This window comes from Muntiacus reevesi, chromosome 2, assembly GCF_963930625.1.
Source record: "Muntiacus reevesi chromosome 2, mMunRee1.1, whole genome shotgun sequence".
Classification (NCBI taxonomy): Eukaryota; Metazoa; Chordata; class Mammalia; order Artiodactyla; family Cervidae; genus Muntiacus; species Muntiacus reevesi.
Window position 1 is genome coordinate 257468442 of NC_089250.1, and position 13951 is coordinate 257482392.

At 39.5% G+C, this 13951-nt stretch overlaps 1 protein-coding gene across 3 annotated transcripts; it reads left to right on the forward strand.

Moving 5' to 3' along the window:
• Positions 1-544: 544 nt before the first annotated feature.
• On the forward strand, positions 545-13690 carry ZNF181 (zinc finger protein 181). 3 transcript variants are annotated; one of them, XM_065925868.1, is made up of 5 exons: positions 545-786; positions 1683-1757; positions 6350-6470; positions 6732-6830; positions 7810-13690. In XM_065925868.1, the coding sequence occupies exons 2-5, from the start codon at positions 1749-1751 to the stop codon at positions 9294-9296; spliced, it is 1716 nt and encodes a 571-aa protein (XP_065781940.1). In that variant the 5' UTR covers positions 545-786; positions 1683-1748; the 3' UTR covers positions 9297-13690. The 3 variants fall into 3 exon arrangements, with proteins under 3 accessions (XP_065781940.1, XP_065781941.1, XP_065781942.1); XM_065925869.1 differs by having other exon boundaries at positions 545-777; XM_065925870.1 differs by having other exon boundaries at positions 546-786; positions 6735-6830.
• Positions 13691-13951: the final 261 nt, after the last annotated feature.

A 13951-nucleotide genomic window follows, 5' to 3' on the forward strand; every position in this document is an offset into this window, starting at 1 on the left:
CTGCGTCCTTCGAGGACATGTAATGCACATCACCGTGGTAGTCAGTGTCCGAGCGACGACGTGATCCCACGAACTTCCGGGAAGTGCAGTTGGTCCCCGTTCAGCTAATGTTGTGACAGCTCGGATACAGGGTATTTGGGGAAATACAGTCCTGGACAAGGGGAAGCCAAATACTCAAGAGCAGTACAAGCCTAGCAGAGTGGCAGCAAAGTTTTGAATGACAGACCTTCGGCTGGTAGAAGCCACTTCTTGTCCCGTACCAGCAAGTCTGCCCTTGTTCGCGGAGGAAAACGTCTGTGCGAGCACAGAAATGACCCAAAAGACGTTTCACGGCCTCTGGGAAACATAGGTTCCCGGTTTGGGCTCTCATTATCTTCACAGCGCATGTAGACGCCGCCGTTGGTTTCGAGAAGCGGAGTTCGCCAGAGATGACTATTGTCCTCTGCATTCTTCCCGAGGGATCGCTCCCAGTGGCGTCTCAAAGCGGTGTTATTTCTCACTAAGCCCAGCCCGTGATCTCGCGGTGCTCCGAGATCGCGCGGCCGCTGAGCCTCCTGGGAAGTGTCGTTTTCCGGGAGGCAACCGTGCGACTCACCGGCAACTTTTCTCCGTGGAGCGGAGGAGTCTGAGAAGTGCCGTCCGGCCCGGGGCTCCGCCTGGGGCTGCCTGGCGTTTGTCTCCGACGCAGCAGCCGTGTTCTCGGTCCTGGAATCGCGGAGGCCTCTGGGCACCGCAGTTCCGGCGAGGCAAGCGGCCTTTGTTCGCTACAGCTACACGGTGCGTCAGGTACGCGGAGGTGCCCGCAGTGGACGGCTTAGGGGTCTGTTGAGGGGTCAGGCTAGTGTGGGTGCGGGAAGGGTGGCCGACGCTGGGCAGGGCCGCCATAATCTCTCAGGTCCCAGCGTCTACCCCGCGGTATGAGCCCAGGCAGGCCCCTGGCTCCTCTGGGCCTCTGTCCTGCTCTGTAAAAGGGGAGTAAGGATGGCGCTTACCTCTAAGAGCTGTTGTGAAAAAGGAAATGGGAGAGCGAGTGTGCGTTATACGCACTGAAAGAAAAAAGAAATTCATTGTATAGACCTTAAACAAATTGCTTCAGTGTTGCCAAGTTTCAGTTTTTCTCATCGTTTATTTAAAAAAGAAACCTGGAATAATGTGAATGCCCACCATGCATAGTGGTAAAGATCGAAAGAGCTCTTATTTAACATTATTATTACTGTTGTTTTATGTGTCAGTCACTTATATATGGGCTCCCCAGGTGGCTCATTGGTAAAGAATCCACCTGCCAGTGCAGGAGACGCAGGAGACCCCCCTTTGATCCCTGGGTAGGGAAGATCCCCTGGAGAAGGAAATGGCAACCTGTTCCAGTATTCTTACCTGGAAATTTACATAGACAGAGAAGCCTGGCCGGCTACAGTCCATGGGGTCCCAAAGAATTGGACACGACTGAGCGCGCACATACACACACATACACACACACACTCACTCTCGCGTATATATGATAGTTGATGTACACATAGATGCCACCTGGTTACCTCTTGCCAAGAAACACATTGTTAATTCAGGGAAAGGTTGGAACCCTAGAAAGTGATTCCCAGTGGGATTCTCATGTAGGTGTGTCCAGAGCTGCGAGATACGCCTGATTTGTCATGACTGCTTTTTCCTGTTTTGATCTGCCTTTTCAGGCACTGCCCTTCTATAAGGAGAGAACCTGGATAAGAGGACTGTGTCGACTACTGGAAATTGCAGTCATGTTTCAGGTAAGTTGATTTGTCCCCAAATCTTCCTAAAACACCTACTTACCAGGACTCTTAAGTGTTTGCTTTGCCTCTCGTACCAGTTCCCACCTCACAAAGTTCACTTAGGGATTGGATCTTTGATTCCTTTCATTAAAACAAAGCATGGAGCCTGCAAAACTCCAAAGTATTTTCTCTCAGTGCTCCTCTTTTCTATCAGTTTTCTGCTAGAAGCCTCCGAAGAGTCTTGAGCAAAACTTTTTTTAAATTATGATTCAGAATTCAAGTTTGGAATTTTAGGTATTTTCTTTATGATTGTTTAAGCTGTATTATGTGGTCTCTATTAATGGTATAAGTCAGTCTTTTCAGTTATTCAAGTCAAGAGATGTTTGGAGTCATCCTTGAGACCTCCCTTTCTCTTATAATTCACATTCAGACACTCTAGTTAGATCTAAAATATACATAGTATATCTCCACAATCTGACCATTGGTTACCATATCACTGCCACTACCACTGCCTCCCTGGTCCAAGCCACTTAGGTTATTGCAGTAGTCACCTTGCTGGATTTCCTGCTTCTGCCCTTGACCCTCTTCAGTCTTCTCAATACAGCTGTCACAGTATCCTCTTGTTATATAAAATCCTGTCATTCCTCAGCTTAAAACTCTTTGGTGGCCCTAACTCAGAAGTCAGAATTGTGTAGTGACAAAAAACTTTGCACAGTCAGGCTGTCTTATTACTTCCCTGATTTCATCTTCCATCTGTTTCTTTGTTCTCTGAGCGTTCCAGCCACACTGGCTACCTGCCTCCAGGCCTTAGAAGTTGCTGTACCATCTGCATGGAATATTCTTTACCTAAATATATACAAGCTTGCATTCTGACCTCCTTTGTGTCTTTGCTCTGTAGTTACTTTGTCAGTAAAACTTCCCTGAACACCGATTCTCTACTATCACTTATACTCCTCCATCATTTTGTTGTTTTTCATAGCACTCTCCTGATGGCCCAGCGGTAAACAACCCGCCTGCCAATGCAGGAGACACAGGATTCACAATTCAACCCCTGGGTTGGGAAGATCCCCTGGAGGAGGAAATGGCAACCCACTCCAGTGTTCTTGCCTGAGAAATTCCATGGACAGAGGAGCCTAGTGGGCTATAGTCCATAGGGTCTCAGAGAATCAGACACAACTGAGCATGCATGCACACACATCACTCACTAGCTGATACACTATGTGTTTACTGTATGCATATGCTCATTGTTTATCTCCTTCTACTGGAAAGGATATTTTTTTGTTGACGGTTTTCTTTAGTGGCCAAGTATCTGTTATAGCCAGATACTTGGTAAACAGTTGTTTAATGAAGGATTGATGAGAAAATGATGGGAAAGAATCATGGAGTGGAAGTGAAACCAGTATAGGAGAAGGTATGAGTGGCAGATATGCATGTTGGGCAGAGTCTATTTCTTGGGAATATTAAATGATTAGAATTGAAAGAAGTCTTTTTTTTTTTTATTTAGGTAAAAGCTAAAGTGAACTAATTGCCAAAATCATTCATTGATTTATTTTCTAAACACTTAACAAATAACTGTTAGGAGATTCTTACATAGGTTTCTGTCATTGGTACACAAGATTTCATGATCTCATGCAGTACTGTCAAAGAGAACTTTCTATAGTGGGGGAAGTATCCTATTTGTGTCCTGTCTAATGTGGCAGCCACCAGCCCCTTATGACCGTTAAGCACTTGAATTATAACTGAAGTGACTAAAGAACTGAACTTTTTATTATATTTAAATTTAATTTTAGTTAAATTTTATAGCCAAATACAGTGGCTACTGTATTGAACAATACAGGACTGGTAGAAAAGTAACATCATAAAAATTAAGATATTTATTTAATATCTAAGTTCTAGGGACAGAGGTGAATTAGCATCCCAGGCTGCTGGGACACTGAAGGGGAAGAGAGAGTTGAAGCATCCCTGGCTGGAGTTGTCTAGGTGGCCCATAATACCAGGGAGGCAGAGGTGGAAGTAAAGTTATACCAAACTGAGAGAACACCTTGAGTATAGGTAGAGAGGCCTAAGAGAGTCTTTCAAGGAAATGCAAAAATTTTGTGCAACAGTGGTTTTCAAACAGGGTTGACTTTATTCCCCTTAATCCCATTCATAAGAGACATTTGATAATGTCTAGAGACATTTTCAGCTGTTAAAACGGGGGTAGGGAGTGGTTAGGGGGAGTTTCTACTAGTATCTGAAGGGTCGAGGCTAGGGATGCTATTAAACATCCTAAAATTCTCAGGACAGCCCCCACAGCAAAGAGTTGTTCAGCTTAAAATGTCAGTAGTGCCAAGACTGAGAAACTTTGATTTAAATAAAGATCAAAGAATATGTTAGAGTATGTGGGGTTTCTTCTCTGGACTATTAATATTATGATATTGATTAATATCAAAACTTAAAATATGAAATGTCTTTGCATTGGTGGAATAAAACATGGTGTTTTATTCATTTAATATAGTGTTGACTTTTCAGTTTGGCTTATCAGGTGAGATTTGTAAAAGCGGATCATTTTAAAGATCACTGGAAAACAGGATGAACTTTTCAGTTCATGTGATAAGGCTAGTATAGCCCTCATACCTGGCTAAAAGTAAATACAGATGGGAAAAATAATTTTCCCTGGTGCCAAAGGGAGACCTTCTCCCCTTTCCTTTTCTTAAGAGTGTTTCCCTGAGAAAAATATGTAACTCTATATCCTTTCCCCTGTCCCTTTAAAATGTTTATAAAATCTTTTCAAAGCTAAATAAGCCTCTGCCAGTTTTACAAAGCATTAAAGTCTTTCTTAAGGGAACTGGCAGCACTAGTGGTAAACAACCTGTCTGCCAGTGCAGGAGACATAAGAGATATGGGTTTGATTCCTGAGTTGGGAAAATCCTCTGGGAGGAGGGCATGACAACCCACTCCAGTATTCTTGCCGGAGACTCCCATGGATAGAGTAGCCTGGCAGGCTGTGGTCCATAAGGTTGCACAGTTGGATACCACTGAAGCGACTTAGCATGCATGTGCAAGGGCCTTGGAGACATCCCTTTGAAATGAAAATATGAAAGAAGATGCACCTCTGTCTCCCTATCTGTATGGGAGTTTAGCCTAGACTCGGGCTCCAGGTTCTAACTACCTGCTTGTCATAAAGATAATGAGTTTTAAATTTTTTCTTTGGAGTAAAGGCACCTAACACAGAGGACTACCCCAATTGCCAGGTGAATTTAGGATGAACTATGTGTTGCAACAGTTCATCCTAAATTCACCTGTAATTGCAAAGTGATGTCTCCAAGGCCCTTGTGCATGCATGCTAAGTTACTTTAGTCATGTCTAACTCTGTGCGACCCTATAATGGATTGTATCTGACTGATTTTATAAAAGGGTGAGATTTCTTTCTGTCCTTGCAGTCTCATTAGTTATTAGTTATTATTATGAAGTGCATTAGTCTGGCTTAATGCTTTTTCAGTAATAAAACTGTTCTCTTTTTACACTATAGAGAGGATTTTCTGCTTGGTAGATTTGATTGATTTTTAATTTCCCTAACACCAGACAAAGGTAAATTCTCTCTTTAAAACCAAAGACCAGTATCACTGGTGAAAACATGTGTAAAACATCCAAATGAAGTAATATAGTCTGGAATCTATAGTTGGAATGAAAAATTTACAGTAGCCAAACAATGTCTGTTTCACCAGTGAAAGGTGGCAATAATGACATTTTAAATGCACTGAAGGAAATCCAACCCACTCCATATTCTTGCCTTGGACAAGAAAAAAAAGGAAAGCCCTTGGACAGAGGAGCCTGGGGGGACTGCAGTCCATGGGAGTCACAAAAGGGTTGGACACAACTTAGGAGCTAAACAACAACAAATGTATACATTTTTTCCACATAGTTTAATTTGACTAGCCAATAAGTTATGATTGAACATTTAAACTTTTTCTAAAATTTTTCCATTTTAAATAATACCATGAATGAGTACTGTTGGGAAGAAATCTGTTTTCTTAGGATATTTTCCTTAGGATGTGTCTTATTTTTTCTTTGCTCTTCCTTTAAGGTTCTATTCAAGGACTACCTATGGCATGAAACCATCCTTCAGTCCTTTTGCCCAGGAGTCTCAAATTATTTTAATTATAGATTATAAGGGTTAGTTATGTACCATAAATATTTTTGCTTTTTGTTTATAAACTGATTATTTATATGATTATGTGTTTATCTTTAATATAAAGATGTCTTCTTTTGAGCCTGTTGGATTGTTTTTTTAAAACTCAATTCATGTTTTATTATTTGGCACATAAGCTATGAAAAACAAAACTAAACACTTGACTAAATACTATCAAATGTTGAATGCTGAATTTTAAAAATTTTAAAATTCTGTTCCCTACTCTCCTGAAGCAGAGTTCTTGTATTTGTCTCTTAACTTTATTGTATAACAGTGCTAAGCACATAGTTATCCAATTATTACTTAGATTAGATTCTTGATCATGTGACAACTGCTGGAATCTTTTTCCCTTTCTTCCATACCAGGGTAATTTTACCCTTTAATCAGCGATAGAAGAGGCCTGGGCTATGGTTGAACCTAAATGTGTTTGCTGTTTCAGGTGACATTTAGTGATGTGGCCATAGACTTCTCTCATGAAGAGTGGAGATGGCTCAATTCTACTCAGAGGAATTTATACAAAGATGTGATGGTCCAGAATTATGAGAACCTGGTATCCCTAGGTAAGCATATCTCTTCCTCCCCCTCAGTGAAGGAGATCGTCTACCTGCCACTGTGAATTGCTAGAGATCTTCTTTAGTAAATGGCTGAATTTTTGTTTCACAGTCCCAAGGACATGTATAGTTTTGTTGTGTCCTGCCTGAAGCTTATCATCGCATTTCAGTGAACATCCTTCAGATCTTTCTTTGGTCCCTTTTATGGTGATGGTCTCTCCATGAAGACCACAACTTAAACAGTGTTTTTTCTAATATTTTTCTTGCAAGCAGGTCTTTCCATACCTAAGCCATATGTGATTGCTTTATTGGAGGATGGCAAAGAACCTTGGATGTTGGAGGAAAAGCTGTCAAAAGATATGTTTCCAGGTAAGTCATAGTAAATCAGGAGTCAGAGGTCTTTGTTTAAAGATGCTTGTGTAAAGTATAGAGGCATTTTAGTATATTTTAGGGATACTGTTATTAGAGATTCCAGATGTAACAAAATTGAGGGATGCTTAGATTTCTAAATGACAATTCCTCTATCCTAAATTATCTTTCTGTATTACTTATCTGATCAAAAGTGGAGGGTTTTGCCATCATTATAATCCAAATTGTTATTTATTTGAAGTGAAATAAGGCAAATTATTATTTTATATGTCCACATAAGGAAAAATATACAAATGGTTTTAAGCTAAAAAAGCTGTCAACTAAATGGAAAACCACTTTACCCCTGAGGCAGAACTTCAGAGATCAAGAGTGAACATAAATGTTAAAGGAAGTAAGGGATATATAAGAAAGTTTCTAAGAACAGTATTTTCTGTCAATAAATATTATGAGTTCACACAGATCCTACATAAACTCACAAAGCTTAAATCTTTCTGAGCCATAAAGAGTATTTACATTATTTTGTTGTCATTGTAGCTATTTAGTGCAGTTCTGTACATTCTCCATATTAAGCGTACTAATCTGACAACAAATTGAGATTAATCAAAGTTTGGAGAACCAAGGCTATGTGAGATAAATGTAGGCGTTCATGTAAGTATAGACACAAAATGTTGACTTGTGATCCAGAATGCCTTTTGCATTTTCTTTCTGATAGTTTCCTTTTTTTCCCCCACAGACTGTCTATGTATTAATTCATTTCCCTTATTACACTCTGTTCCTGCCTCTGTGAGCTGTTTGTATTCTCTGTGCTCTATTTTAACTTTGTTCAGAAATCATTGAATATATGAGAGTTGTGAGAGTTATGTGTTTTCTTGGCACTGGGGGGAATGACTATTTTTTATCTAGTTCTCCTGTTTCTACCATAGAAGTTTCTTTTCAAGAAGTTAAGATAAAGCAGATTTGCTCTTTTGCTATATTACAGATTGTAAATCAAGATGGGAAAACAAAGAATTATCAATGAAGGAGGATATTTATGATGAAGATTTACCCCAAATGGTAATAAAGGAAAAAACTATACAACAGAATCTTGAATTTTCAAATTTTAACAAGGACTTGTATTATATCAAGAAGTTGGAGGGGAAGTATGAAAATCAAGTAGAGCATTTCAGACCAGTGTCCCTCACCTTAAGAGAAAGTCCCACTGGGGAAAGTGTTTACAAATGTAATGCGTTTAAAAGCATCTTCCATTTAAAGTCTGTTTTTTCTGAACCACAGAGAATTTCTGCTGAAGGGAAGTCACATAAATGTGATATACTTAAGAAGAGCTTACCAGCAAATTCAGTTATAAAAAATGAGAATATCAATGATGGAAAGAAACTTTTGAATTCTAATGAAAGTGTAGCAGCCTTCAGCCAAAGCAAATCTCTTACCCTTCATCACACTTTGAATAGAGAGAAAATCTATACATGCAGTGAATGTGGGAAAGCCTTTGGCAAACAATCAATCCTTAATCGGCACTGGAGAATTCATACAGGAGAGAAACCCTATGAATGTCATGAATGTGGGAAGACTTTTAGCCATGGCTCATCCCTTACTCGGCATCAAATAAGCCACAGTGGAGAGAAACCTTACAAATGTATTGAATGTGGGAAAGCCTTTAGCCATGTCTCATCACTTACTAATCATCAAAGCACTCACACTGGAGAGAAACCATATGAATGTATGAACTGTGGAAAGGCGTTTAGTCGTGTTTCACATCTCATTGAACATCTGAGAATTCATACTCAAGAAAAACTATATGAATGTCGAATATGTGGGAAGGCATTCATTCACAGGTCATCTCTCATTCACCATCAGAAAATTCATACTGGAGAGAAACCTTATGAATGTAGAGAATGTGGAAAAGCCTTTTGCTGTAGCTCACACCTTACTCGACATCAAAGAATTCATGCTATTGAGAAACAATTTGAATGTAACAAATGTCTGAAAGTCTTTAGCAGCCTCTCATTTCTTATTCAGCATCAGAGTATTCATACTGAAGAAAAGCCCTTTGAATGTCAAAAATGTGGGAAATCCTTCAACCAACCCGAATCACTGAATATGCATTTGAGAAACCACACTAGATTGAAACCTTATGAATGCAGTATATGTGGGAAAGCCTTCAGTCACAGGTCATCTCTGTTTCAACATCACAGAATTCATACTGGAGAGAAACCCTATGAATGCATTAAATGTGGGAAGACCTTCAGCTGTAGTTCAAACCTTACTGTACATCAAAGAATTCATACTGGAGAAAAGCCATATAAATGTAATGAATGTGGGAAGGCATTTAGCAAAGGCTCAAATCTTACTGCCCATCAGCGAGTACATAATGGAGAGAAACCCAGTAGTACAATAAGTATGGAAAAGTCTTTAGGCCATGTGAATCACTATGTGTATGAAAGATCACATAATAGAGAAACTGCATAAAGGCAGTGTTCATCATACTATACTGTAGCTGTAGATCTTCCTGGATTCAAAATCAGAAAATCTATACTGGAGAAAATTCTTAAGAATGTAATGAATATGGGAAAGTCTCTAGCAATGATATAAGCCTTATTGTTTATCACAATTCACACTGTAGAGAGACTATGAAGGCAATAAGTGTGGGAAAGACTTTAGCCAGCATTAATCCCTTAGTTGACATAAGTAAATCCACACTGGAGAAAAACCCTTTACATGTAACAAGTTGGGAAAGACATTAGGCAAACATGAATCTCTTAAGAAACATTACACACATACAGGAGAGAAGCAATATGAATATAGAAATTGTGGGAAGTCCTTCAATTAAAATACATCATTCTCTACATTAGAGAACTCACACTAAAGAGAAAGTTTATGTAAGGAATGTAGCAAAGTGTTCACTAAGCTTGCAGGCATCAGAAGATTAATGCTAGAACCACCTGAAGGATGTAGGAAGTATGTGTAAGTCTTTCTTTGCAATGATGCTAATTTGTAAACAGTTCTACAGGAGAGCAAACAAGCATAAGTCAACATGCATATCATAAAGTAGCAGCATGCATTTTACTCCAGGTCCTACATAAAAATTAGCTAATGGGCATGTGAAGATAAATAGTCACTCAGTGAATCCAATAAATGTAATAAATGAAAGTTGCAAGAGAAGTAAAAAGTGATATGAATAAAATTTTTCATCTCTAATAAAGTGGTTTTGTATATGTTGAACTCCTTTGACACACTAATATTTCTTAAGAGTTTTACACTATTTTCCTCTTGATGAATGAGGATCAGCTTTCCTATATAGCCATTAGTGGGAAGACCAGCAAACCTAGAAAAAAGTGGCCTGACCTCTGTACTAAGAATGTCACTAGTTTGGTGAGGTTAATATACAGTCCATCTCCTGTTGGCTTAAATGATGCATTTTAATTTTTACAAGTGCTGTGAGAACCCAACCAAGAAATTACATACAGTGCGGGATTAGAGCAGAGTGGATGTGCTTTTTAGTCCAAATCCTAAATGATGAGTCCTAATTACAGTGACCCTCCATAACTGCATACTCTGCATCTGTAGATTCAACCACTCACAGTTGGAAATGTGTTTTTTGAAAAGTTTTCATCCGGAAAGTTCTAAAAAGAAAACTTGGACTTACCAGGTGTAGGCAATTATTTACATATCATTTACATTACATTTACAACTATTTACATTGTACTGGCTTTTGTAGTGGCTCAGGAAATACATCATATTAGGTGATGATTTAAAAGTATACAGGATGTTGTGAAGTAATTGGCCTCCAACTAATAAAATTTAAAAAAAAATAAAAGTATACAGGAGGATGTGCCTAGGTTACAGCAACTATGCCATTTTCTTTAAGGGACCTGGAGCACCTGCAGGTTTTGGTATCTGTGCAAGTGAGGGAGTATGTTGGTCCTGGAGCCAATCCCTCGCAGATAAAGGACAACTGTAGGTAAGGCACATGTGCGCTCAAGAATCATTCTAGGCAAAGCAGACCAGCAAGTTCTATCATGTTTGATTCAACTGAAATCCATTATGTAGTGTCTAGTTCTAGTTTCTCCAGTACTCTTGCCTGGAAAATCCCATGGACGGAGGAGTCTGGCAGGCTGCAGTCCATGGGGTCGTGAAGAGTCAGACACGACTGAGTGACTTCACTTTCATCACTTTCATGCACTGGAGAAGGAAATGGCAACCCACTCCAGTGTTCTTGCCTGGAGAATCCCAGGGACAGCGAAGCCTGGTGGGCTGCCATCTATGGGGCCGCACAGAGTTGAACACGACTGAAGTGACTTAGCAGCAGCAGTTCTAGTTTTGTGGCTTTGAGGTATTATTACTGCTGACAGCAATACTAATAAAGTATCAGTCATTTCTCCATCCCTTGATCATTGTTATGGAGGGTTGGAATTGAGCCATTCCCACAAATTCTGCAGCCTGTTCACCAATTTTGATGGCACTAGTATCCTGTACCATAGCTTCTTGAAATATTTAAGAGCATTTTTGTTTTTTACACTGAAACTTGACAGATAAATATAGTTTCTAAGCGGGGTGCCTTCAAATATTCTAAACAGAATAGCCTTACTGGCTCCACAGTTTCTTATCTTGTGACTAGAGAGGTTATACAGATCAGTGATTGGGATTTTACAGACACTGTTGCAAGTAAAAGGCAGTTAAATGTAGTTTATGTTTCAGATTTTATTCTCTATGGCATCTGATAGTTGTAAGTAACAAATTTTAAGAAAGGATATTATATCATTGATACAATTCTGGTGTGGGATGAATGATAGGGTTTCCAACTTTTTATAAAATACTCTCTTACTCTGGTATGTGCTACTTTAATGGAAAACCAATAGGTGAAGTCACATTCCATATCAATTCTCAGCAGATATAGTGGGTTTGGAATGGGATTTTTAATATTAAGCAGAGATTTATATTGCCTCATCTAGTTATAAGATTTATTTTTACATTCTATGGAATGTTGAAGGATCTTAGAGAGGTTTATAATTAAAGGAGCACAGGATGGTATCAAACAAGGATAAGAACATTTATAATTATGGATGGACTGGCCCCTATATGCATATTTAGTTGTAAGATAGTGGCAGTAGCTTTTTATTTCTCCCATGATCTGCCCTCTATCCTCCCAAGCACTGATGCCAAAAAGATGAACCAGTTCTTTAATCTCCCAGATTTTGTTTTCACTACATACAGTTTCATGCCATCTTGTTACCTTGTTATAAGATTCATCCAGATACTCATACTTTTTCATTTAAAAAGCATGAGCATACACATCATAATGTTTTGCAATTCTTAAAGTGCCTTCACAGTGATACTGAACAAGGAAAAGAAAGCCAGAGACTTAAAGATAGTGAAGTTTTTAAGAAAGCAATAAAAGTATTATACCTTGTTAGAATAAGATTGAGCTGAGATCGTACTGATGTTATATCACTAGTGGAAAATCGTGCTCAGTCTTACTCAACCATTTCTTGAGCAGCTACTGCAGTCAAGGTAAATAAGACGTGTTCCATACAACTTAAGAGCTCAAAAGTGTGTGTGTATGAACAGCATAGGCTCTGCAGTCATGTTACCTGGGTATAAATCCAAGCTGTGTGTATATTGACTTTGTACAACCTTGGACAATTTACCTTGCTGTACCATATGTAAAATAATTTTCTTTGTCTGTAAAATCATATCAGGATTATGATGAGGCTTAAGTAGGTTAAGTGGTATAAAATGCTTGGTACCTCAAAAGCATTTAAATAAATATTAGCTATTGATTTCATCATTTTCTTCACACGACTGTATCATTCTGGTCTCAAATGTCACATCTTCTAGTGAGTTTTTATAATCACTTGTCACTTAACCTACTTATTGATTCACCTTTTGGTGGCTTTCACAAGACACTCCCATTTCCTTCCAACAAATCCTCCTTTGGTAATTGAACCATCTTGCAGGAGAATGTATATATTATCCAAAATACTCTGAGGAAACAAGAACACAGCATGGCTACAGGTAGGTGGGAGGGTATACTACACATGTGTTTTGGAGAAAGAGCAGAATGAAGGAGGCTTCAGATCCGTGTATGAAGGAGAGTGAGGCTTTACCCAGTGAAACCAGAAGCCTAAAGGACTTGAGCATGACCTCTCAGTACAGGGTCCTCTGGGTTGAGTGCAACTGCCCTTACTGTTCCCGTATGGAGGTTCAGTTCAGTTCAGCTCAGTCATGTCTGACTGTGACCCCCATGGACTGCAGCACACCAGGCTTTCTTGTCCATCACCAACTCCAACTCCCAGAGCTTGCTCAAACTCATGTCCATCAAGTCAGTGATGCTATCCAACCATCTCATCCTCTGTCGTCCCCTTCTCCTGCCTTCAGTCTTTCCCAGCACCAGGGTCTTTTCCAATGAGTCAATTCTTTGCATCAGGTGGCCAAAGTATTCGAGCTTCAGCTTCAGCATCAGTCCTTCCAATGAGTATTTTTGACTGATTTCCTTTAGGATGGACAGGTTTGATCTCCTTGTAGTCCAAGGGACTCTCAAGAGTCTTCTCCAACACCACAGTTCAAAAGCATCAACTCTGGCGCTCAGGTTTATGATCCACCTGTCACATCCATACACAACTGCTGGAAAAACCGTAACTTTGACTAGATAGACCTTCCATGTTATTGAAGATCACTGATGCCTGAAAAGTGAGAGTAGCTTCAATAACCTTGGGCTAGTCAGATGTTGCTAGAGATGCTTGTGCAGTCATTCATAAAGATCCTGAAAGAACTAAGACACACATCACAGCACTTTGTGGGAGGCTAGCTTTGTGTTGAACACCAAAGGAGAGTTACACACTGTCTTTTAAACAGGATGCAGTTATGTTAGAGGAAAGAAATGTCTATGATTTCACTGATGAAAGACAATGACAAAGTTGTGTGGCTTGAGAGACACAGAAAGTAAGCTCTGGCATTAGAGATTAACCGGGAAAAAATACAGTGGTAACAAACAACACTGTTAGCAGCAGCAGTTAGTTTCATGGCTATGTATATAGCGCACTGTATATCTGCACTGTATGCTAAGGCCTTTGCAGCATCAAGAGGCTGCCTAATGGCAGAGAGTGAAGAGGAACTAAAGAGCC

What these genes read in the sequence shown, in the direction of transcription:
- ZNF181 (XM_065925868.1), top strand. An exon ending in TGAGAACCTGGTATCCCTAG is followed by an intron (nt 6,471 to 6,731) that starts GTAAGCATATCT and finishes TTTTCTTGCAAG; the next exon opens with CAGGTCTTTCCATACCTAAG. An exon ending in GTCAAAAGATATGTTTCCAG is followed by an intron (nt 6,831 to 7,809) that starts GTAAGTCATAGT and finishes GCTATATTACAG; the next exon opens with ATTGTAAATCAAGATGGGAA.